This window comes from Triticum dicoccoides, chromosome 1B (assembly GCF_002162155.2).
Source record: "Triticum dicoccoides isolate Atlit2015 ecotype Zavitan chromosome 1B, WEW_v2.0, whole genome shotgun sequence".
In the NCBI taxonomy this organism is placed as follows: Eukaryota; Viridiplantae; Streptophyta; class Magnoliopsida; order Poales; family Poaceae; genus Triticum; species Triticum dicoccoides.
In genome coordinates, this window is record NC_041381.1 from 160126070 (window position 1) to 160152648 (window position 26579).

At 48.0% G+C, this 26579-nt stretch overlaps 1 protein-coding gene across 1 annotated transcript; it reads left to right on the forward strand.

The window, feature by feature from the left end:
* The first annotated feature begins 5484 nt into the window (after window positions 1–5484).
* Window positions 5485–19560, forward strand: LOC119325448 (probable 4-hydroxy-tetrahydrodipicolinate reductase 1, chloroplastic). Its single transcript, XM_037599194.1, has 8 exons — window positions 5485–5774; window positions 7636–7873; window positions 8239–8372; window positions 8442–8516; window positions 10049–10150; window positions 18482–18591; window positions 19030–19117; window positions 19209–19560. The coding sequence occupies exons 1-8, from the start codon at window positions 5565–5567 to the stop codon at window positions 19275–19277; spliced, it is 1026 nt and encodes a 341-aa protein (XP_037455091.1). The 5' UTR covers window positions 5485–5564; the 3' UTR covers window positions 19278–19560.
* The last annotated feature ends 7019 nt before the right edge of the window (window positions 19561–26579 follow it).

Consider the following 26579-nt stretch of genomic DNA (forward strand, 5'->3'; position numbering starts at 1 on the left):
GAATACATAGACCACAACATGTCCCTAGTGAGCCTCTAGTTGACTAGCTCGTTGATCAATAGATGTTTGTCATTGATAACAGGATCACATCATTAGGAGAATGATGTGATGGACAAGACCCAATCCTAAGCGTAGCACAAGATCGTGTAGTTCGTTTGCTAAAGCTTTTCTAATGTCAAGTATCATTTCCTTAGACCATGAGATTGTGTAACTCCCGGATACCGTAGGAATGCTTTGGGTGTACCAAACATCACAACGTAACTGGGTGGCTATAAAGGTACACTACAGGCATCTCCAAAAGTGTCTGTTGGGTTGGCACGGATCGAGACTGGGATTTGTCACTCCGTATGACGGAGAGGTATCTCTGGGCCCACTCGGTAATGCATCATCATAATGAGCTCAATGTGACTAAGTATTTAGTTACGGGATCATGCATTACAGAACGAGTAAAGTGACTTGCCGATAACGAGATTGAACGAGGTATTGGGATATCGACAATCGAATCTCGAGCAAGTAACGTACCGATTGACAAAGGGAATTGTATACGGGATTGCTTGAATCCCCGACATCGTGGTTCATCCGATGAGATCATCGTGGAACATGTGGGAGCCAACATGGGTATCCAGATCCCACTGTTGGTTATTGACCGGAGAGCTATCTCGGTCATGTCTACATGATTCCCAAACTCGTAGGGTCTACACACTTAAGGTTCGGTGACGCTACAGTTGATATGGGAATTAGTACGCAGTTACCGAATGTTGTTCAGAGTCCCGGATGAGATCCCGGACATCACGAGGAGTTCCGGAATGGTCCGGAGGTAAAGATTTATATATGGGAAGTCCAGTTTCAGTCATCGGAATAATTTCGGGGGTTACCGGTATTGTACCGGGACCACCAAAAGGTGTCCGGGGGTCCATCGGGTGGGTCCACCTGCCACGGGGAACTTAGTGGGCTGAACAAGGGTGGGAACCAGCCCCCTAGTGGGCTGGTGCGCCCCCTAGGGCCCAAGGTGCCTCCCACCAACTTGGGGGGCAAGTCCCCCCCTTGGCCGCCCTCCCTTAGATGAGATCTAAGGGGGCCGGCCCGCTCTCCCCTTCCCCCTATAAATAGTAGGGGGGGGGCTGCCAGACCCTTCCCCTGGCGCAGCCCTCCCCCTCTCCAACTCCACCTCCTCCTCCGTAGTGCTTGGCGAAGCCCTGCCGGAGAACTGCAAGCTCCACCACCACGCCGTCGTGCTGCCGGAGCTCTCCCTCAACTTCTCCTCTCCCCTTGCTGGATCAAGTCCCCGGGCTGTACGTGTGTTGAACGTGGAGGCGCCGTTCGTTCAAGCGTTAGATCGGATCTTCCGCAATTTGAATCGCCGCGCGTACGACTCCCTCATCCGCGTTCTAGTGACGCTTCCGCTTAGCGATCTTCAAAGGTATGAAGATGCTCATCCTCTCCCTCTCTTGTTGCTAGAATGTCCATAGATTGATCTTGGTGATGCGTAGAAAATTTTGAAATTCTGCTACGTTCCCCAACATATAGGTGGGAGGGGGAGGGGAGAGGCCAGGAGGCGCCCTAAGTAGGACCGAATCCTACTTGGGCTCCTACCAAGTCGCGCGCCCCCTGCCATATATATGAGAGGGGAAGGAAAGAGGGGGGGAGGGGGAAGGAAGGGGGAATCCTATTCCCTTTCTTTCCTTTCCTCCTTCCCCTTTCCTTCTCCACCTTGGGCAACCCATATGGGGGGTGTTGGAAATATGCCCTAGAGGCAATAATAAAAGCATTATTATTATATTTCCTTGTTCATGATGATTGTCTTTATTCATGCTATAATTGTGTTATCCGGAAATCGTAATACATGTGTGAATAACAGACACCAACATGTCCCTAGTGAGCCTCTAGTTGACTAGCTCGTTGATCAACAGATAGTCATGGTTTCCTGACTATGGACACTGGATGTCATTGATAACGAGATCACATCATTGGGAGAATGATGTGATGGACAAGACCCAATCCTAAACATAGCACAAGATCGTATAGTTCGTTTGCTAGAGTTTTCCAATGTCAAAGTATCTTTTCCTTAGACCATGAGATCGTGTAACTCCCGGATACCGTAGGAGTGCTTTGGGTATGCCAAACGTCACAACGTAACTGGGTGACTATAAAGGTAGACTACGGGTATCTCCGAAAGTGTCTGTTGGGTGACATGGATCAAGACTGGGATTTGTCACTCCGTATGACGAAGAGGTATCACTGGGCCCACTCGGTAATGCATCATCATAATGAGCTCAGAGTGACCAAGTGTCTGGTCACGGGATCATGCATTACGGTACGAGTAAAGTGACTTGCCGGTAACGAGATTGAACGAGGTATTGGGATACCGACGATCGAATCTCGGGCAAGTAACATATCGATAGACAAAGGGAATAGCGTACGGGGTTGATTAAATCCTCGACATCGTGGTTCATCTGATGAGATCATCGTGGAGCATGTGGGAGCCAACATGGGTATCCAGATCCCGCTGTTGGTTATTGACCGGAGAGTCGTCTCGGTCATGTCTGCTTGTCTCCCGAACCCGTAGGGTCTACACACTTAAGGTTCGGTGACGCTAGGGTTATGAAGATATGTATATGCAGAAACCCGAATGTTGTTCGGAGTCCCGGATGAGATCTCGGACGTCACGAGGAGTTCCGGAATGGTCCGGAGGTAAAGAATTATATATAGGAAGTGCTATTTCGGGCATCGGGACAAGTTTCGGGGTTATCGGTATTGTACCGGGACCACCGGAAGGGTCCCGGGGGTCCACCGGGTGGGGCCACCTGTCCCGGGGGGGGCACATGGGCTGTAGGGGGTGCGCCTTGGCCTAGATGGGCCAAGGGCACCAGGCCCTATAGGCCCATGCGCCTAGGGTTTCCACCATGGAAGAGTCCATGTGGTGGAAGGCACCCCTAGGTGCCTTGGGGGGGAGGGAAACCTCCCCTTTGGCCGCCGCCCCCCCTAGTAGATGCCATCTACTAGGGCCGGCGCCCCCCTGGCACCCCTATATATAGTGGGGGGGAGAGGAGGGATTTTACACCAGCCCCTGGCGCCTCCATCTCCCCCCGTTACGTCTCTCCCTCGTAGTCTCGGCGAAGCCCTGCTGCTGTGACGCCCTGCATCCACCACCACGCCGTCGTGCTGCTGGATCTTCATCAACCTCTCCTCCCCCCTTGCTGGATCAAGAAGGAGGAGACGTCTCCCGTCCCGTGCGTGTGTTGAACGCGGAGGTGCCGTCCGTTCGGCGCTGGTCATCGGTGATTTGGATCACGTCGAGTACGACTACATCATCACCGTTCCTTTGAACGCTTCCGTGCGCGATCTACAAAGGTATGTAGATGCATCTAATCACTCGTTGCTAGATGAACTCCTAGATGATCTTGGTGAAACGAGTAGGAAAATTTTTGTTTTCTGCAACGTTCCCCAACAGGGGGCGCACCAGCCCTTGTGGCTAGTGCGTTTCCCCTCTTGGCTCATAAGGCCCATATCTTTTGTTGAGGGTGCCCAGAACCCCTTCTGATGACCCGTTATGTACCCAGTACCCTCCGGAACATTTCCAGTGTCCAAATACCATCGTCCTATATACCAATCTTTACCTCTCGACCATTTCGAGACTCCTCATCATGTCTGTGATCTCATTCAGGACTCTGAACAATATTCAGTCACCAAATCAAATAACTCATATAATACTATATCGTCATCGAACGTTAAACGTGCGGACCCTACGGATTCGAGAATTATGTAGACATGACTGAGACACCTCTCCGGTTAATAACCAATAGCGGAACCTGGATGCTCATATTAGCTCCTACATATTCTATGAAGATCTTTATCGGTCGAACTGTTATGACAACATACGTAATTCCCATTGTCCATTGATATGTTACCTGCCCGAGATTCGATTGTCTGTATCTTCATACTTAGTTCAATTTCATTACCGGCAAGTCTCTTTACTCGTTTCGTAATACATTATCTCGTGACTAACTCCTTAGTCGTTTGCTTGCAAGCTTATAATGTGTACTACCGAGAGGGCCTAAAGATACCTCTTCGATACTCGGAGTGACAAATCCTAATCTAGATCTATGCCAACTCAACGGACACCTTCGGAGATACATGTAGATCATATTTATAATCACCCAGTTACATTGTGACGTTTGATAGCACACGGGGTATTCTTTCGGTATCTGGGAGTTGCATAATTTCATAGTCGAAGGAATATGTATTTGACATGAAGAAAGCAATACAATAAAACTGAACGATCATTATGCTAAGATAATGGATGGGTCTTGTCCATCACATCATTCTCCTAATGATGTGATCCCGTTATCAAATGACAACTCATGTCCATGGTTAGAAAACCTTAACCATCTTTGATCAACGAGCTAGTCTAGTAGAGGCTTACTAGGGACACTATGTTTGTTTATGTATTCACACATGTATTGAGGTTTCTGATCAATACAATTCTAGCATGAATAATAAACCTTTATCATGAATAAGGAAATATAAAATAACAACTTCATTATTGCCTCTAGGGCATATTTCCTTAAAAAGCATCGTTCACACTGCAAGACACTTGCAACCAACCTTTAAAATGCTATTCACTTTGCAACTTTAATTAATAGCGCATGATTCATCTTTATTTCGTATTGGCGCCGATTCGGAACACCTTAGCAAGCTAGGTTGGAGTCGAAAGAAACCATCGATAACCACACATGCACGCCTCGGCAAAAACCTCATAGAAAAAAAAGCAGATTTCCCATCTTATGCCGAAAAAGAGAGTGACGCCTTAGGATAGACCACATTCAAATGGATTATGATTGTGTGAGCATTGAGGCGCCATTAGTGAGGATGGAAAGAAGGATAAGCGACATACACAAATGAGATGCCATATTAAAATAAAGGACGTGGACCCATTAGGGTCTTGAGCCATACTTATTTGCTAGGGGTATGTGGTATTTTCTCTCTCCAGTTGTAAAGCATGGGGTCTTGAGTCATGCTCTCCCCCTCCCCCTTCACCTTCCTGAACATCCCTCTAAGCATCTCCCTTCTTCAGTGTAGATGATGACCCTGCATCTCCGACCCACACTAGTCAACCCTCTTCTTGCCTCTGCCTCGAAGAAGCTGCAACTCGCTGTGTTGTCCCCGTCTTCGGCGAGGACCCGGTTCGGCCTCGCCAGAGTCGACGCTCCTCGCTAGTGCTCGCCACGTTGTCGTTTTCGGTCTTGTCAAGAATCGACCGCCACAAGCGAAATTTTCAGGCACATAAGATTTAGCAAAGCCGTTTTTTAAATTCAGGGACTTCTTTTCCTCCAAATTTATGAACCAACGGTCCGTTTTATTACTCACACTCACAAAAAGAAAAAAAGAAAAGAAAAACATACAACGGACCCAAACGCAAGCGCCCATTCCACCCTGACCCCGAAAGGCTAAAACCCTAGACGAAAGCTCAGCGGCGCAGCACAGCCCAGCCGCCGCGCACCACGCTCTTCCCCCCTCCCCCTCCCCCGCCCTCCTCCGACCACCTTCTCCCGAAACGCACGGAGATGCTCTCCGCTGCCTTCGCTGTTCACCCCGCCGCCGTCGCGTCGCAGCGGCATTCGGTCCGCCAGCACCAGCAATTCTGCGCTCCAATCCGGACCGCGACGCCAAGGCGGCGGTTGCCAGTGGCGATGCTTTCGGTCACTAACGCCGTTGCCACCCAGAGCCGCGAGAGCTCCCCCGCGGCGCCTCGCAAGCTCTCTTTCCCGATACTGGTACGATTGCGGATTTGAGATTTAAGCCGTATTCATCACTGTTTAATTTTATTGTTATTTAGGTTCATGTGGCACTGTGTATTTGGATATCTTTTGTTGCTTCAGTTTTAAATCAATATATGCGTTGGTGGTTGCAGGACTGTTTCAGTTTGGTATACTTACTTAGTGAATCCATAAAATAAAAATAAAATCGATTGTTTAGCATATGGGTATGGCGATATGCAAACCCGACTAACGTGAGCCTCACGGTTTGGGCATACAGCATCATACATTTTGACGCGATGTTGGCAATGAGCTGACATGGACTAATTGTGAACCATACCGTTCATTTATTCCTGTGCAGAGTGACATTGCAAACACTTTTAGTGCTCCGATGGAGAAGGATAGGATCTGCCCGCTTGAAATCTTGAATTCATCAAGAACTTTGTTCTTTTAAAATTATTAAACTTGCGTCTATTGATTGCTATGTATGTTGGACTTGTGATTGTTTGCTTATGTGACACCGCACCTGTTATATTCTATTTTGAAATGGGCATGATCACCGTTGTATTCATTCTGCAACAGTCGCTTTAGCAAATTTAACCGAAGTTATAAGGTGTGGTCAGAGTTCCATAGGTACTCCAGGATAACAACACTGAGTGGATACCTGATATTCAATTAGTGGTACAGTTATTGAAAGCAGAAGAGACCAGTGTTTTAGCTGCAAAAAAAAGGAAAACCAGAATCAAGGCTTGGTGGGTTCCAGTTATAGAATTGGACTTCCATTTTGAGCCCATGAAAGTGTAGTCTCTCTGCCAGGTCTCTCGTGGAACTATTAAAAGGCAAGCTCGATAAAGCTGGTCAGCCCCTGCCTTCTCAGATATTACTTTGCAAACAAGAGCCTGAAGAACTATTCATACATGGAACATGTCTTTAGGGGCTAGCCACTTCACTGAAGTTGTCTGCTATGTACTACCTTCATTCCAAATTGGTTGAAGTTCTAGTTTGTCCTAAGTCAACATTTTTTAAGTTAGATCAAGTTTATAGAAAACTACATTAACACTTACAACACCAAAATAATTTCATTAGATTAGCCATGAACTATTTTCGTACTATATATATATGATTTTGTAAATGTCAGCATATTTTTCCATATAGTTGTTCAAACTTAAAGAAGTTTGACTTAAGACAAAGCTAGAACTTAAGGCCTCCTTTGGTTTAGATGAATTTTGTAGGAAAAATCCCTTTGGAGCCCTTTGGTTTGTAGGAACGGATTCCTATTCCTATGTAGGATAGGAACAAATCCTTCACATTTCAAAGGAAAAAAAAAACATTAGCCTAGACCCATTGAAAAAGTTCCTCTCCTATGAATCAAGTGACATCTCTTTCCCTATAGGAGTTGAGATACATGTCATCTCATTTCCTATTTTTTTCCTATTCCTATCCTATGAACCAAAGGAGGCCTAAAGTAATTAGGAACGGAGGAAGTATAGTATAGAAATAACATCCCATTAACTAATTTCATAGTATAGCTCTATGTAAAGATGGACAAGTGAAACCACGAAACAGAAGCATGACCTGGTCGACGTTCAATTACTATGGTCAATGGATTGCATTAAGATCTTGTGGTTGCTGTTTTAACTTTTGTTGTTGCTTTCAACTTTTCATATTCAATATTCTAAATTATGTCTGCTTACTGAAATTCTCTTCCTTGATTAAAATCTTCTCTACTGACTCTAAGCTCTGGCATTATTGAGTTTATCCATTCATCATCTCCCAATTACTTCCAGCATTTCAGTAAAGCAAAGTTGAATTGCTAATACGATACACATGGCAGGAGAAAGCATATATTATATTTGACCCAGTGCACTTATATTTATAGGTGAACAGCTGCACCGGGAAAATGGGGAAGTCTGTTGCTGAAGCAGCTGTGTCTGCTGGTCTTCAGTTAGTTCCGGTGTCATTCAGTGCAATAGAGGTTCCTGATGGAAAGCTCAACATCTGTGACAGAGATATTCATATTCATGATCCATCTGAAAGTGAACGTATTCTCCGTTCCATTGCTAAGGACTACCCAGATATGATAGTTGTTGACTACACAGTGCCTGATGCTGTTAATGGTAAGCATATTAGTAATTTCTACTGGACAACTGAGTGTTTTTTCCTTTAGATACAAATATAACACTGTAGACAATAGTTTATATTCCATTGTACTATTGTGAATTCATATACTTAATCCCTTGTGATGTCTAAAACGGTGTCTATTTACGAGCAGTGATGGTCAAAGTTGCCTATTAGAGACCATGCCCGTATCTAAAAACCCGTCTATTTACGAACTGAGGGATTCTTTTTGAATATTGAGGGATTATTTATTCATGGTTAGGCAAGCAATTTGTCTGCAATTCTGCCCATTGCTTGGATGTTCTTTGTTTGTACATTATTTGCTCCATGTTTTTGCTGCTATTGATCATGACTTGGCTTGCAGCCAATGCTGAACTTTACTGCAAACTTGGCTTGCCATTTGTAATGGGCACAACTGGTGGAAATAGGCAACTGTTGAACAAAACTGTGCAGGATGCGAATGTTTATGCTGTGATATCTCCACAAATGGGGAAGCAGGTATAATTATTTTCATGACCTGGTCAATGCATTGATCGTTCCCTTATTGACACTGTAACTTCTTATTAGGTTGTTGCTTTCCTTGCTGCCATGGAAATCATGGCAGAGAAATTCCCTGGTGCATTTGCAGGTTACAAACTAGAGGTATCCATTAATCTTCACAATAAAAAATCATGATTTCGTTCTGTATTCTCTGTTTTAACAAATTTTTGGTGTCGTCCTTGATTTCCATGGGTTGTGTTCATTATGGGCTCAGTACTTGTCATGATATGCAGAGTTATCCTTAGTTACATTATTAAGGAGTCGTGAGATGGTGCAGAGATGTTAACTTGACGTAGCAACTAGTAAAATATCTACAAGCCAATGTGGTGGAATATATATGAAAAGCTATTCTAATAAGACAGCAGCTGATCAGCTGACATGCCACAGTAATAAGGAGGGAAAGTAGCTACTGGATTGTCACTGGAAATTCGGAGCTAGGAGCAGGCGTATCTTTTATTAATTGGAAACAGTTTATATCCAGTATGTTAACAAATTTATCTTCTGACGCATGGTAAATATGTCGCCATTGTAAGTTGAAACACCTTGGGTATGTATACCTACTATCTTATCCGTTCTTGCTTCATCTAAAAGGGTTATTAACATTGACGGGGACAGGATTGCAAGCCTGCGAGATGCAAATGCACACAGACACAACTTCAGAACTGTTCTTCAAATTTTTATTAAATTTTGAACCACTTATCTATATTATTTATATGCACGAGTTTTGAAAGACCTGTGGGTTCTGTGATAGGTTCTCTTGTGTTTAAAACTCTGATGCAAGTTGAACTGAACATGTGAGCATGCAGGACTAATGCCACTGCCCACCATCACATCCCAGACACATACATCACAACTATTCTTCTCTGCTAGGAATAAAATAATGGACATCACACAGCTTTGCTGTCGTTTATTTAAATGACCAAAGTGCTCTGTCAGTTATGCTGTTTCTACTTTTTTATTATGCTTCCATCGCCTCTACATATGTTCTTAATGTCATTCACATAGATTTTACCAGCTTGTATGAATAAAGATATCCAATCCAATCGTTTGTTCCAAAAGTGGCACAAATCATTACTCTTGTGAATATGTGATTCGATGATGTCGGTCCGTTCATCATTGGACCATCACCTGTTGGATTTGGCACAAAAAGTTGGAATGAGAACTAATACTTATCTGTGGTCCAATTTGGCACAAGCAACTCTTATAAAGACGTGAATAGGTGATGGCGGTCCATTCATCTTTGGACCATCACTGGATTTGGCACAAAGAGTTGGGATGAGAACTAATAATTATCTGTGGTCTGATCTGGCCCAACCAATAACATAATGTTCTTAAACATGCGTGTTATTTTTTTTATTCCGTAGCGACGCAGGGCGTTGTGCTAATATATAAGTAACATACTTGTATGAATTAGAGAATATGATACTTTTCATTTAGTCCAAATGTCCTGTGTGGTGGTTTAATATTGTTCAGCCAGCAAGTGTAACTCAGATGATTAGAGATTTTCTTATTTGCCTCCATATATGAATACTGCTGTTCTTTCTTCTGAATGCCTAATTACATCATTTTTTGTTTCGTATCAGTGCTGACACCAATGACCCTTTTTTAAATATCAAACTAACACACTTCCATAGGTAATGGAGTCTCATCAAGCGACAAAATTGGATGTTTCTGGCACTGCCAAAGCTGTAATCTCTTGCTTTCAGAAGTTGGGTGTCTCATTCGACTTAGACGAGGTACCTTCAAGAACTTAAGAGAACTTTTCAAATTCAGCAAACCATCATCCTGCACTCCTTTTCAAGAAATCTTATCTCTGACTTTATTGATTTATGATTAGTTTTGAAGGGTTGCCATTTATGATCTATAAAATAGTTAAGATTTATGTATGCATCTCAAGTGCCATTTCAAAAGTCATCTACTTGGGCATTTGATCTAGTTTACCAGTTACCTGTCCCAGTGTCCCAGTTGGAACTTTACACACCACGTAATGCAAATTTCAGTCATAGATTATCATATTGAACAACAACCTGTTAACCTCCTAAGGAGTTTGGTGCTTTATTTAGACTTCATGTCACATTAAGTTCCAATTTGGCTCCTGTGCCCTGCTCCCGTGCTCCTCCTAGCCTAGCGCAGCACCTCCAACTAACCCCGCCGCTGGCGAGCACCCAGGTAGCCCTCCCTCCCCGCCCCCTCTCCCCTGCCATGGCGCCCCCGAGTGGCAGCTCCGGCGACCTCGACCTCGGCTTCGTGAGCCCGCGACGCTGAATGGACTCCGACAGTGAAGCCTCGACGCGGTCCTACAGTGACATGGCTCGGACCCCCCTTCTCCCGCCGAGCCCGCCTCCCGCCGCGGCCACGTTGCCGTGACGCGCGGACCGTTCGCGCCCTCCCGGCGCGCCCCTGCCGCGTCCCGCTTGGGACCCCGTTCCGAGGTCCACCGCGTCCATGGCGCCCCGGTGGTGGATGCGGACGGCTTCCAGCTCCCGCGCCGCAGGAATCGACGTCGTGGCGCGTGGCGCGCCGCCGCCTGAGCTCCCAGCCGCAGGGCAGTCGCAGCCCGTCCCCAGAGCGACTGCCGGCCTCTGCTTCCGCTGCCTCGACCCGGGCCACCCTGTGCGCGACTGCCCCAACGACATCCGCTGCCGTCGCTGCCTCTACCCCGGCCATGGCTCGCGTGACTGCAGGAAGTACCACAAGGGTGTTCTGCGCGCTGCCCTCGCTGTTGTGGCTGCCCCCCTCTGTTTTTAAGGCGTTTGTGAAGTGTCGCTTAGGCGATGCCTTAGCGTCGGGGCGCCCTCCGGTGGCAAGGCGTCGAACCTGCCTTACACATCGTCGTAAAGCGTCCGCTTTAGATTCTAGGGCGTCTGAATCGTCCGCCTAGGCGCGTAGGGCGGCGCCTTGGGCCAGATCGGACGCCATGGGCTGCTTCCAGGCGGGAAAGAGTGGCCCATGCGGGAAGCTTTCGCTGGAAATTTTGGGCTCGCGCACGAGTGCGAACAGGTATAAGGCGAAGGGCGGGACAGAGAGGATTGAACCAATCGTCCAATCCACCCGATAGGGTTTCCTTCTCTCCTCTCTGACCTTTGGCGGCGGCTCCTTCCTCTATAGCTCCGATCTGTGCCCCTCCTCGCCGGGCTTAGCTCTCCCTCCAACTCTGGCGCAATAGCAAGGTGTGGCTCCCATTCTCATCTCACTTCTACCCCGGCCTCCTCTGAATTTTCTTCTACCCCTCCTAGTACTCTGTTTCTTCCTGCATTGTAGGTAGATCTGTAGATGTGCTTGGCTGCTTGCCTGCTCCTCTACATCTGTTTGCTCCCAAATCTGCTTCTCCATCCACAAGGCAGCAACCCCACCATCGATTCTCTCCTTCCCCATGCTTGTCTGCTTGCTCTAGTGATTTGGCTCTTCTCTCTTTGACGGTTGATTGGGTCTTTTCTCAATGTTGCTGCAGCAGCGAGGTGTCCCTGCTCTGATGGATCCTAGGAGAAGAGCTACATCAGATGATCCAGTTTGGAAGTATGGGTTTTGGCCAGATTTAGAGAGGAAAGATTTACTCCAGTGTACATTGTGTGGCAAGATAGTCCATGCTGGAGTGAGAAGGCTGAAGCAACACCTTTCTGGGGGTTGTAGTGATGCAGATATGTGTCCCAAGGCATCTACGGAGATTAGGATAGAGATGCGCAAATCCTTAAACACTAGAAAGTTTAAAGCTATGGAGCGATATATTGATGAGAAGGATGAAGCTGAAGTTCAAAGGCGCCTTTCTGTCATATACAGAAGATGATTTGAGGCCTATGATTTGGCAACAACTAATTATGTTAATGTTAGTTGTTAAATTTCCTAAATGGCTGCCATCTGTTATATATGTATGTACAATTTATGATGTCAATGCTAGTAGTTAAATCTCCTAATTGGCTGCCATCTATTATATATGTATGTGTCCAAGGCGTCGCCTCGCCTTATGCCTTACCACTTAGGCAGTGAGGCGCCCCCCAGCGCCTCGCCTCGCCTTACCGCCTTAAAAACACAGGCTGCCCCCTCCGTGCCGGCGCCGGAGCGCCGCGCTGCAACTCGCCAACCCCACCAGCGCCTTCCGCCCCACCTGTCGACCCGGTACGCGTCATCCTGTCACATTTTGTGGAGATGGAGGAGGCCGAGGTGGTTCTTCGCCGTGGGATGGTCGTTTCAATCACCGGCACCGGACCGGTGGTCGCTCCTGGGGATGTCGAGGAGGTTTTGTACTCCTCCCTCCGCCTCCAGCCCAGCGACTTCACCATCCACGCGCACCACCCCGAGGATTTCCTCGTCATCCTCTCCACCCGCGAGCTCATGGACCGCCTTGCCGGCGACCACTTCATCAACGGGCCCGGGTTCACCCAGTCGATCCACCCTTGGAGCAAGCTTGCGCATGCCGTCGTCGACTCCCTTGACCTCAACGTCCAGCTGGAGCTCCGCGGCATCCCTGCGCAGGCTTGGCACCTGTCCACGGTAGAACACCTCGGCAGCAGCTGCTGGATTGAGCGGCTCCACCCGAGCACGCGCTCCCGCGTTGATCTAGCCACCTTCCGGTTGACGGCGCGCACCCGCGACCCGGCTTCGATCCGCCGGGCGGCCACCCTCGAGATCGTGGAGTCTGTCCTCGCCCGCGACCATGGCCCGCCTACCATCCGCACCCTCGTCTACCCCGTGTCTATCTCGATCGTCAACGCTCCGGCTGGCCAAGTGGCTGCGCCCCCCTGCCCGACACGGCCGCGACTGACGCCGCACCGGGTGAGCACGATGGGGATGCTGGACGCGGGCACGACGCGAGCCGCAGCCGCAAGCGACGACGGACCTCCGGCTACCACGGTGGCCGCGCCGATGGCATAGCCGTCGACTGCACTGGCTGGAGCTCCCTCGTTCCCGCCCGCCGGGCTGATGGTGTCACTGTTGATGATGGCTGGGCTGCCTCCCGTCGCCGTACGGTCGATGCGGCGCCGTTGTCGAGGCGCCCTGGAAGCCGTACCATGGACCCCTGGCCTACTGCCAACGGGCAAAGCCGCCCTCGTCGCTTTTCCAAAAGGGGAAAGCGGGGCGGAAAGCGCCGGAAGGCGACAAGAGTGTCCAATACTGCCAAAACTGCGCCCCTACGACTTCCCCGCCGTGTGGCCTCCCCGCGTGCCCCGACACGCGCGTCATGACGCCTGCTGGCTCTGGCTCTTTGGCTGTGCGCCTCAACACTACAACGCCAGCCAGGCCGGCCCCATCGTGCTGCGTGGATGACCTCGCCCATGCTGCGGCTGCGCCAGAAGTGGCCAATCCCAGCGCGCATGTGGATCGGGATGACTCCACGGACCGCCTATCGTTGGACAACGAGGTCCCAGAGTCACAGGCCTCGGTCCCCGTGCCTGATCCGCTCTCGGGGCAAAGCAGGGCCCCGCCTCTGCCCCCTCCTGCCCGCCCCGCGTCACCTGCTGACCGATCCACGGAGAGATCCCCCCGCTGGAGCCCACCCTGCATGCCGCCCGCGACCAAGCCCTTCTGGAGGACTCCGCCTATGGCGTGCTGATCAAGGACCCCGCCTCGGGCCCCCTCGCGGCCCAGCCCCCCACAGCCCAGCATGCGAACCAGCCTGTCGAGGTGGGGCATGAGGCCCAACATGGCGCGCTCGTAGATGACGCCGCCCACGCGGCGTGCCCTGCTACTCCAAGCCCGGCCACGCGCTTCGCCTCGCCTCCCATCACGATGCGCCGGTCCCGCCCCCGTGCGGCCGCCATGACGACATGGACCCTTGGCGACTTCCTCGCTGCGGCTACCAAGCGGATCGATGCTGCCCTCCCGACCCCTGGCAAGCGGCCTCGGAGATGCCCGCCCAACTTCTCCCCACGCCGCGGGCGATCGGCCTCGACCGCAGCTCACAAGTCTGTTGCCCCCCCACGGCCGAGCGCCGCGCCCAAGTCCACATTCTGTGCACCCTCGGTGTCATTGGTGTCAACCAGAGGATCACAACCGCTGAGATGAAGGCGTACGACGGCCTCTTTGCAGCGCCCATCCCCCTGTCGGTCCTATCGGCCATCGTCACTTTGGTGGATCGCGAGCTCCCTGCCAATCCTGCCGTCACGCCAATCACCACGGTGATCGCGGGCAGCCCGATCGAGGCCTAGCTGCGCCCTCGCGCCCCTCGTCGACCTCGTCCCCATGGAGCACAGCCCCAAAATCCTGATATGGAGCATGCGTGGCCTCAACGCGTGCGCACGGTCATACTGCTGTCAGGTCGCTTTGTAACCGCCAACGCATCCCTCGTCTGTTTGCAAGAAACTAAGATGGCTTTGATCTGCTCGTCGACTGTCCTTGAAGCCCTCGGCTCGGAATTCGATGACTACGTGTACCTGCCCGCGCAAGGAACCCGTGGCGGCATCCTGTTGGCCTGGAAGAGTAGGGAGATAGTCATCACCGACCCCTATTCACCGCCAACGCCTTGACCGCCCGTGTTTCCACTCCCTCCGGCGCTCGCACACCGTGGTGGATCACCGTGGTCTACGGACCGCAGCGGGACGAGGCCAAGATCGCCTTCCTGCAGGAGCTCCGCGACATACGCATGGATTTCTCCGGGCCTTGGATGATTTGTGGGGATTTCAACCTCATATATCGCGACGAAGATAAGAACAACAGGAATTTAAACCGAAGCATGATGGGTCGCTTCCGGCGCACCCTCAACGACTTGGCGCTCAAGGAGGTTTACCTCAACGGTCGCCGCTACACGTGGTCAAACGAGCAGTCACCCCCGACACTGGTCCACCTTGACCGTGTCCTTTGCACCGCCGAGTGGGAGGAGTTGCATGGTGAATGCCACCTCCGTTGCCTCGCCTCGGTCTCCGACCACAATCCCTTGCTGCTTGACTGCTCGCCGGTGCCGCGGCTCATCGCCGCTTCCGCTTCGAGGACTTCTGGATGCGCATAGACGGGTTCTATGACGCCGTGGAGGCAGCTTGGCAATCCGTGAGCGACGCCGACCCCTTCCGCCGCCTCATGCTGCGCATGCAAGCAACCTCGCGTGGGCTCACAAGCTGGAGCGCCAAAACGGTGGGAAATGTGCGCCTAAAGCTTGCGATCTCTCGGGAGCTCCTCAAGTTCGACACCGCGCAGGATCACAGAGTCTTGTCTCCCCACGAGGACTGGCTGCGCCGGCAAATCAAGGCCTCCTATCTCGGCTTCGCCGCGATCGAGCGAACTATTGCCCGGCAGCGCTCCCGCCTCGCCTCGCTCAAGGACGGGGAGGCCAACACGTCCTTCTTCCACCGACAATGCACGTATCGACGACAAAAGAGCAGGATCCACAACCTTGTGGTCGGCGGGCATGCGGTCACGGACCCATGCGACATGGCCGCCGCGACGCATGCATACTTCGACGGACTCCTGGGCTTTGCGCCACCCCGCGAGTGCGCTCTGGAGCTTGAGGCACTGATCACGCCAGTCAACTTGGACGACCTTGAGGCCCCCTTTGACGCCGAGGAGATATGGAACGCTGTTATGCACCTGCTCGCGCGCAAGGCCCCTGGTCCCGACAGATTCACCGCCGAGTTTCTTTGCGCATGTTGGCCCATAGTCCAACATGATTTCATTGCTGTCTTCCAGCAGCTTTACAAGCTGCGAGGGTGTGGATTCAGCTGCCTCAACTAGGCGCTCCTCATGCTGCTCCCGAAACGCGCGGACGCCAGAGGCCTCGGCGACTACAGGCCCATAAGCCTCATCCACCTTGTCGCCAAGATCTTTGCCAAGGTCCTCTCGCTCCGCCTTGCGCCCAAGCTTAACGCTCTCGTCAGCACGAGCCAAAATGCGTTCATCCTGGGAAGAAGCTTGCATGACAACTTCGTCCTCGTACGACAGTCTGTGCACCTGCTACACCAGCTAGGCGCGCCGCGCTTTTTGCTGAAGCTGGACCTGACTCGTGCCTTCGACTCGATCAGCTGGTCGTTCCTCTTCGACGTCCTGCGCCAATATTGGTTTGGTGCCAGATTCCTGGGCTGGCTAGCGATCCTGCTTTCGTCGACCAGCACCAAGGTGGTCTTGAACGGCGAACCAGGCCCGCCCATTTGGCACCGCCAAGGACTACGGCAAGGTGACCCCATGTCGCCCCAGCTCTTCGTTCTCGCGGTGGACACACTAGGCCGCCTGCTACGTCGCGCCACCGAGTTGCGCATCCTGCAACAGCTCCACCCCCGACGCACGATCCCATCTGTCTCGCTGTACGCGGACGATGTGGTCCTGTTTTGTCACCCCATGATGGGCGACACATCCGCCGTGAGGAGCATTCTGCAGCTCTTTGGGCGCGCCTCCGGCCTTCACGTCAACTTCTCGAAGAGCTCCGCCACCTTGATCCGAGGCGCCGGCCCTCGACCTGTTGGGATGCCCCATTGTCGCGATGCCGATCACATACTTCGGCATCTCGCTCACGCTGCGGCGACCCATTGCTGCCCAACTCCAGCCCGTCGTCGACAAGGCCGTTGGCATGCTACCCTGCTGGAAGGCGCACCTCATGAACAAGGCGAGCCGCCTCACGTTTGTCAAGGCGATCCTGGCAGCGATCCCTATCCATCAGCTGCTCGTGCTTGCCTCCCCTAAGAAGACCCTGAAGGCACTTGAGGAGGTCCAGCGAGGCTTTCTCTGGGCTGGGCGCGCGGAGGCTAACGGCGGCAATTGTCACATCAACTGGCAGCACGTCGCCAGGCCGATCTCTCTTGGCGGGCTGGGCGTCCGCGATCTGGCGCGCACAGGCCTCGCGCTCCGCACACGGTGGCTGTGGTTCAGCCGCACTGACCAAGGCAGGGCTTGGGTCGGGCTGGACCTGTAGTTCAGTGACGACGAGCGTGCATTCTTTTTCGCCTCTACCACCATGTCGGTTGGGAACGGCACACATGCCCTTTTTTGGGAGGACCGGTGGATTGATGGGCGCTCCGTCCGCGAGATTGCACCTCACCTTTACGCGTGCATCCCCAAACGTCGCCGTAAGCTCCGAACCGTGGCGGACGGCCTCCTTGCCATCCGGTGGGCGCAAGATATCCAGGGCGTCGTGGGAGTACAGGAGATTGGGCAGTACCTGCAGCTATGGCACAAGATCGAGCACACCACTCCGCGGAGCCAGACCGCCTAACCTGGAAGTGGAGCACGAACGGCACCTACTCCGCCAGATCTGCCTACCTCGCCACATTCCACGGCTCCATCACCTGTGACGCGTGGAAGCTCACCTGCAAGTGCTTGGCGCCACCGCGTGTCAGGTTCTTCCACTGGCTAGCTCACCTGGATCGCTGCTGGACCGCTGACCGCCTTGCCCGCCGCGGCCTGCCGCACCTCGCGCGCTGCCCACTTTGCGACCAGGCGTCCGAGACTATGAACCACCTCCTCCTTGCCTGCCCCTTCGCCTGGCAGGCCTGGCACGAGGTGTTCAGTTGGCTCCGAGTCCCATGCCCCACGCCTGATCGAGAGCCATCTCTCAATGACTGGTGGCAATCCGCAAGGCAGCTCGCGCCCAAGCCCATGCGCAAAGGCCTGGCTTCTGCGGTCCTGCTAGTCCCTTGGATGCTTTGGAAGCACCGCAATGACTGCGTCTTCAACCATGGCCGCCCCTGGTTGCCGACCTGCTCGCAAAGATCAAGGAAGAGGCCGCCGCTGGCGCGTTAGGGCTGAGAGCCATCATCCCGCAAACCTGGGACGCCCATTGACTATCATCCCGAGCTGTAACCGCCTCCTGGGAGGATTGTAACTATTAAACCCTCTTCTTTTCAATACAATGAAACGCAAGCTCTTTTGCGTTTTCTCGAAAAATTAAGTTCCAATTTGCCTGAAAGTATCTTAGTTTGATTTAAGCCATGTCACATTGAGTTCCAATTGGCAAACCTGAAAGTATCTTAGTTTGATTTGGACAGTATATGAATTGTAGTTTTATCCAGTAGTCTTGAATGCGGTTGTTCATAAGCATACTTGGGTCTTTTGTTTCTAATGCAGCACAGCCATGAGCCATCTGAGCTTATGTGGAGAAAGATATGCTGTTTTGTATGGTTTTCTCACACTGGTTTGATGTTGTTGTGTAGGTAAACTTGGTTAGGGACCCCGAAGAGCAGCTTGCCATTGTTGGTGTCCCGGAAGAACATCTTGGAGGGCATGCATTTCACAATTACCATCTCACTTCGCCTGATGAAACGTGAGTTCTCTTTCAGAAGATGCGAATATGTTTTGACTTTGGGGACTTGTCTAGTTCGATGAACTGAAGTAATCACTATTATGTACGGAAGTACATGGCCCCACCCTGGCAGCTCCCAGTCAAGGGATAAGATCCCCATTCTCCCGGTTAGGTAGTTTATCCTTTAAATTGGGAATATCTCTTTATCTCGGGCCTTAAGCAATTGTTATGTACCGGAAGACCAAAGCTGCTGTGTACTAGGTAGGGTATGCTTTCCTGGGTCGTTTAGCCCTCTATAGGAAGAGATGGCCCCTTGTGATGAAAAGCAAGCAATTGGAAGAATAGTTTTTCTGTCTTGCCTTCAGGGGAGAGCCCTTCCCCTACCTCCCTACAACCCTACCTAGTACACAGCAGCTTTGGTCTTCCGGTACATAACAATTGCCCCTGTTATTATTGCAGAGTGTCATTTGAGTTCCAGCACAATGTGTGTGGCCGTTCAATATACGCAGAGGGAACTGTTGATGCCGCCATGTTTCTCCACACAAAGGTCGGGATCGTTAATATGTGATTGCTTGAAATTTTTCTCCCTAGCGCTTTCTTGAGTCAGCTTGATGTTGACTGCTGCTTTGCTACTGCAGATACGATCTGGGGCGGACAAGAAATTATATGATATGATCGATGTCCTGAGAGAAGGCAACATGAGATGAGCAGGGGCATTTGTAGGGTTAGGAGGAGAGCTTATGCAGCAAAATTAGGTCACTGTCCAGATGCAGCATCTTTGCGTTGTAATTGGATCTTAGATTTGTTTTACTAGTTATATTAACTCTTATTTACTTCTCGGCGAAAAAAGGAGTCATTTGGACGAAATAAGGATGTTAACTTGGACTTGGGCCTCTGTTTGAGGCCAGAGCTAACTGTTGTTGTGGCAGGAATGATGGAAGGCAAATGCAGTACGAATAATTTGTGGAAGTTGAAATAGTTTGTTAATTATGGGTTGTGTGACATCGATGTGGAATTTTTTTTGAACGGAGCTTAACCCCTTTACATTAAAGAATAACGGAAATAAATCTGATCCAAAAGTTCAGGAGACGTGGAAAGAACGAAATTACTAGTTGAGGAGCGCTACCTGCAAAGGTTAGTCGGGGAGCGCTCCGCGCGCAAGCGCTCCGAGACTTTTTCGGGGCGCTCTGTGTCGCATGGAGGGGCACTCCTGTGATTTCTGGTTTCTGGGATCTGTTTTGTAATATAGTTTTGATCAGTGTCTGGGATCTGTTTCTCTCTTGTGTCGCCGCTGCCTTGGCTTTTTTGCTTTGTTTCCTTTTTCGCTTTCGTTGCTGTCCTCGCTGCGCGTCGCTGCCACCTCTGTTATCGCCTGCTTACGACAGCCCTTCTTTGCCATCCATGGCCGCTTCGCCGTTCCCGCCATCGTCGTTGCCTACTGGCTGCCTTCATTGCTACCCTATTTTTGGCTTGTTTTCCTTTAATTTTCCATTATATTTCCTGGCAATGGAGATTTATGGGGTGATTATGGGTGGGGGCTTCCAACACTATCAAATCTCAACTTTCAACTCAACTTGTGCAATCAGTTCTTAATAACCACTGTGTTCTTTGTAGGTATGGCTTCTTTTTGCCCTATGCCAGGTGACCCTTGTTCCTCTTTTGATTCTTCTGTTGATCTGTTCACTGTGGTTCTGGATCGGCGTTGTTCGGGGCGTTTGTAAGAATAACATTTTATATTTGTTCAATATTTGGTGTTAATAATTGTGGTGGCACATACTTATTTCTTTTGGTGCAACTGATGTTGTTTTGAATGGAAAGTATTCTAGGTCTTGTTTTTCAGATTATGATGATTGTTTTGATTTGTTTTGCAGTATGTTTCATGCAGTGTTAGAGCTCATCTTGCTCGTTACATTGAGGAGTGTAGAGCTTTAGCCATAAGGAGGGGTGACAAAGATACTGATCTTGCTCTTCACTCTAGTGAGATTGAATTGTATGGTGTTCTGTTTAGCCATGGTCGGGTGAGTAGCAAATTTCATGGTTCTTCCTGGGAACGATTGGTCACTCATTATGGTCTTCGTCGCTGTGATATAATAACCGTTAGGCTTGAGCACTATGGAACGTTGATTGATGTTGATTTTTATCGGGTGGAGATATGTTGTCCCCTTTACCCTGTGTTGGTAAGGTTTATTTTTAAGGAAGTATTAGCATGTTTCATGTCACATGATTTGCTATTCCCTTGAACCTGTGAAATTTGATTTTGTAGCACTTGAGGATCCGAGCGACTCTGAGAAGGAACTTGTTGACACTTGTTTTTACACTCGTGGTGTCGATCTCAATTATTAGCAAATGTATTTCATGTCGCGACGACTCTTTGATGACAACTACATACTATGTTGTCCTTTTGTTCACAGGATTAATTCCATGAATGTTAATGGTCATCATATGGTCAGATTTATTTTCCTTTAGCTTTCTTAGTTTTATATTTATTTCATCTTTTTTATAGCTTTTTAATTTTGTTTATTTCTAATAGCTTGGTATTTTCGTCAAGTTATTCCTAGCATGGTTGTGAGGAGTTTGAAGGAGTTTGTGTCATCTCCTAGGTCTGGCATTTTAACTCTTGAAGTTACTTTGAATTCTCACGATGATGATATATATGTGAGCATTCCTTGTTCCTACTTCATTGGCTTGGGTGGTAGAATGGTGTTCAAAAAGCAACGGTTCAGTGATTTTCTTCAGGCATCGTCTATTGAAGTAAACAACTTGGTGCTCATAACCTTCAAAGAGCATGATGAGAGGCTTGTTGTTATCTTCAGTCTTCTGCCACAGTGATGTTTATTATAGGGTGTGAAGTAGAACACATGCTATTTAAAAATCTATGGTAGAATATAATGTTATTTAGATATATAAAACCTACTTGTTCATTGTTGTACCGTGGATGTAGAAGAGGCAGGGCTGTGTATCTTTGTTTTAGATGTTTTTTGGGACATATGTCAATTTATGAGAGGAACGGTTATACATAAATTAGAGGCACGGGCGTGCCTTTGTTTTCTCTATGTTTCCTCCGAGTCAGAGATGCACATGCGTGTAGGTAATGGAGGCACGGTTATACATAAATTAGAAGCATCTCTGTGCTTGTTTCTTTCAAATGTTTTCGTTTGGTACGTACAACCTCAAATCAGGGTCATGAAGATACTAGAGGCACGTTCATTCATACATTCGAGGCACGGTCATGCTTTTGTGTTCGAAAATGTATATGCTGAGTATTTTGTTTAGTGTTGCCGCTTGTCCCTTGCCTTTGTGTTTCGTATGTTTTTTCTGTCAACATCTCTGTTGAGAGAGGCACTGTTGTGATGCTAGAGGAGGCATGCTGCTATACTATAAAGAGTCACGTCCGTGTGTCTGTCGTCCCGATGTTTGTGCACCAACATGTTTAGTCGGAGAGGCACGGTTCGTCAACCTAGTGGATGTATGGTGCTATATTACCAAGAGCCACAGTTGTGCCTCTGTGTTTTGATTATTTCAGTTGACACGTTTACTGAGAGAGGCATGGCTTTGAACCTAGTCAAGGCCCAGTGGTAGACGCAGTAGAGTAGCGGGCGTGGATGCAGTATATATAGTCATGGTGGTAGTTTCAGCAGAATCACGGTTTTAGATGCAGTAGAGTCACGGCGGTAGATGAAGAAGAGTCACGGTCGTGCCTCTGTGTTGTAGTCAAGGCGCTCTCCTATATTTAGACAGTGTTTGATGCCAAATGGTGTCTGTGTGACTTATTTTATTTTCAATGCGCCAAGACTAAAAGTGCTCTCAGTGTTTTCTGCAATGGAATATCAAATTTGTGTAGCACTGTTTCCAAAAAGCTGGACATGGATATATTGAAGTTCTTTAGAAATATTTCTGAAAGTGCTCACGCCAATCTTGAATAATCATTTTACAAAAAGTTAACAGTGATACAATCAAATATTTTTACATAGCACCGCATTTTGTACAATAAGTATGATAAGTATAATATAATAACATATGACATCTTTGACCTAGTATAACCATAGTTATAACATATGTTCGCTCAATAGAAGTTAACTTACTAATTGCATTTAGACATCCAAAGGTACGATGCATTTGTACATCAGCACACCACTATGTTAAACGTAAATAAATAATACAGTACGCACTGCATCTTTGAGCAATAACAATCATAGTTACAACATATGTTCATTCAATCTAAATTAACATTCTACTAGATACTACTAGTTGAATGTACACATCCAATTTTCTAGCAATTCACCACCCACCCGTTTTTCCTTCCGGCGCTTCCAGCCGCTCGAAGATCCCTCGTCTTTGTTCTTATGAGGGCGGAGCCGTTCCCTCAATGGTTGTTGGAGAAGGTGATGTAGCCCGTCCTTGATGATTAGGATCCTACGGTACAACTCGTAACTAACATACCCGTCTTTTGCTGTGTACTCAAGGTGTAGCGGCGAAAGCGGCTTCCACTCCTGATATGTCTCTGTCGTATCTATAATTCTTGACTGTTTCATGACAATATTCTACAACTTTCATATACTTTTGACAACATTTTATATTATTTTTAGGACTAACATATTGGTCTAGTGCCTAGTTCGAGTTCCTGTTTGTTGCATGTTATTTGTTTAACAGAATATCCATATCAAATGAAGTCCAAACACGATAAAAATTTACAGAGATTTATTTTGGAATATATGTGATTTTTGGGAAGAAGAATTAACGCAAGACGGTGCTCGAGGGCCCCAGAAGCCACCAAGGCGCGCCCACGGGGGTAGGGCGCGCTGTGGTGGCTTGTGAGTCCCTCATAAGGCGGTTGCAACCCTTCTTTCACCGCAAGAAAGATAATATTCGCAAAAAATCATGTTAAAATTTCAGCCCAATCAGAGTTATGGATCTCTGGGAATTTAAGAAACGGTGAAAGGCCAGAAAACGGGAACGCAAAATAGAAGAGAACAGAAAGAGAGATCCAGTCTCGGAGGGGCTCTCGCCCCTCCGGGTGCCATGGAGGCCAAGGACCAGAGGGGAAAACCTCCTCCCATCTAGTGGGAGGCCAAGCAAGAAGAAGAAGGAGGAGGGCTCTCTCCCCCTCTCACCGGTGGCGCCGGAGCGCCGCTGGGGCAACCATCGTGACGACGATCTACACCAACAACTTCGCCGCCATCAACACCAACTCTCTCCCCCTCTATGCAGTGGTGTAACACCTCTTCTACCCGCTGTAATCTCTACTTCAACATGGTGCTTAATGCTACATATTATTATCCAATGATGTGTTGCCATCCTATGATGTTTTGAGTAGATTCTTTTGTCCTATGGGTTGATTGATGATCGTGGTTGGTTTGAGTTGTATGTTTTATTTCGGTGTTGTCCTATGGTGCCCTCTGTGCCGCACAAATGTGAGGGATTCCTGCTGTAGGGTGTTCCAATACGTTCATGATCTCTCATAGTGGGTGGCGAGAGTGACAGAAGGTTATACCCGAGTAAGGGGGTTGTTGCGTATGGGAGTAAAGAGGACTTGATACTTAATGCTATGGCTTAGTTTTACCTTAATGATCTTTGATAGTTGTAGATGCTTGCTAGAGTTCTAACCATAAGTGCATATGATCCAAGTACAGAAAGTATGCTAGCTCATGCCTCTCCCTCATATAAAATTGCAACAATGATTACCGGTCTAGGTATCGATTACCTAGGGACATATCATTCTCTTGTGTTACAAAAATCTTTCTACTAAACAACTAACTTTTATTATCTTGCAAATTACTCGTAGTTTATTCTCACTAAGTACATCTACTTTTATTCTTGCAAACCCATTCCTTTGTGCCTACAAAATAGTTTCATACTTGTTCTAGGTAAAGCGAATGTTAAAGTGTGCGTAGATTTGTATCGGTGGTCGGTAGAACTTGAGGGAATATTTATTCTACCTTTCGCTCGTCATTGGGTTAGACACTCTTACTTATTGAAAGAGGCTACAATTGACCCCCTATACTTGTGGGTTATCAAGACCTTTTTCTTGCGTCGTTGTCGGGTAGCAATAGCGTGGGGTTGTTATTCTCGTGTGTGCTTGTTTGCTTTATCACCAAGTACATTTTATTTTGTGCTCTTGTTTTCTATCTTTAGTTATGGGTAGGAAATGCAAAATACTAAAAAATTTTAGTTGTGCTTGCTAACCCAATGGTTGAAGAACCACCCAAAATCTATCATACTGCTGAAGCTTTCTACTTGGATCATCTTTGATCCCTTAGTGCTCGTGCTAAAAACCCAAATAGCTTAGTTGAGAGAAATCATTAGATGAGCATGCTTATTTTGTGCAACACCGCTTGTCTCAAAAAGGAAACTTTTGATGGCATCATATTAATAATTTGCAATGCTATGCTTGGAATTATGTGAAATATATGATTTTACTTGTTGTTTTGAAGGCCCTAAAAACACCTTCCCTACCTATGTGAGTTTAAGGATAATGGAATCTTATCTTCTTATGCCAAAGGTGTTTATAGTTACTATGATATTGAACAAATTGAAGAATTTGTTGCTTTTAAGGGTGTCTATGAAATTGCTTCTTTGATTGAAAAGTATGATGTTACTCTTTATAAATCTGTAATTTTTGCCATACTTAAAATATTGCTATGGAAACTATGCTTCTGATGCTTATTTTAAAGAATATATTGAGGATGCCTCCACTGTCGAAGAGGAGACTAATATTTTACAGGAATCTATGGAAGAAGAAATTGCTAAAACTGTGAGCTTATTAGATGAAAAAGATGACGAGGAGATCGAAGAAAAAAGGAGGAAGAGCGGATTAGTTACCCTTGCCCACCTTCTAATGAGAGTAACTCTTGAACTCATATATTGTTTAATTTCCCCTCGTACTTACCGAAGGATGAATGCTTTGACAATTGCTATGATCCCTTGGATTCATTTGAAATATCCCTTTTTGATGAAATTGATGCTTGCTATGCTTATGGGCATGATGCCAATATGAATTATGCTTATGGAGATGAACTTGCTATAGTTCCTTATGTTAAACATGAAATTGTTGCTATTGCACCCGTGCATGATAGTCCTATTATCCTTTTGAATTCTCCTAATTACACTATATCGCAGAAGTTTGCACTTGTTAAGGATTATATTGATGGGTTGCATTTTACTAGTGCACATGATGATTTGGATGAATATAATATGCATGTGCTTGTTGCTCCTACTTGCAATTATTATGAGAGATGAACTACATCTCCGCTTCTCTATGCTTCCAATATGGTAAAATTGCAAGAAACCGTTTATGCTATGCATTGGCCTTTACTTGGTGTGCATGAATTGTTCTTTTATGACATGCCGATGCATAGGAAGAGAGTTAGGCTTCGTCATTGCATGATATATGTTGCTTTGTGCTCACTACTAAATTACAAATCATTGTTAATTAAAATTGGCTTTGATATACCTTGGGATCCAGGTGGATCATTTACTTGAGCACTTTATGCCTGCCTAGCTTAATTGATTTAAAGAAAGCGCTGCCAGGGAGACAACCCAGAAGTTTTAGAGAGTCATTTATTCTGTTGTGTGACCCAAAACTTTTCCAAAAGGAGAAGTGAAAGTAAGAAAGACGAGCATCGTTGAAGTAGGAGCTAGCATTGAACGTTGTTCATGCCCATGGAAACTTTGTGGATCTTGAATTACAGAAACTTTTCAACAAAACTAATTATCCTCTTGTACAAATCTATTGTATTATAAAAATAATGCGCCAAGATTTGCCTTTAGGATGTTTAGATTGCTTGTTTGGTATGTGCGGTGCAAAAACAGAAACTTTGGTTGTAGTGCATGAAATTACATTTTTTTACTGGAACGTCAAAGGATTCTGAACTTTTTACACAGTACTGCTATGAAAATTGTTGATTTTATTTATTTTGTTCAGAATTTTTGGAGTTACAAAGTATGGTCAATGTTCACATTACTACAGACTATTCTGTTTTCGACATATTCTATTTTTGATGCGTTGTTTG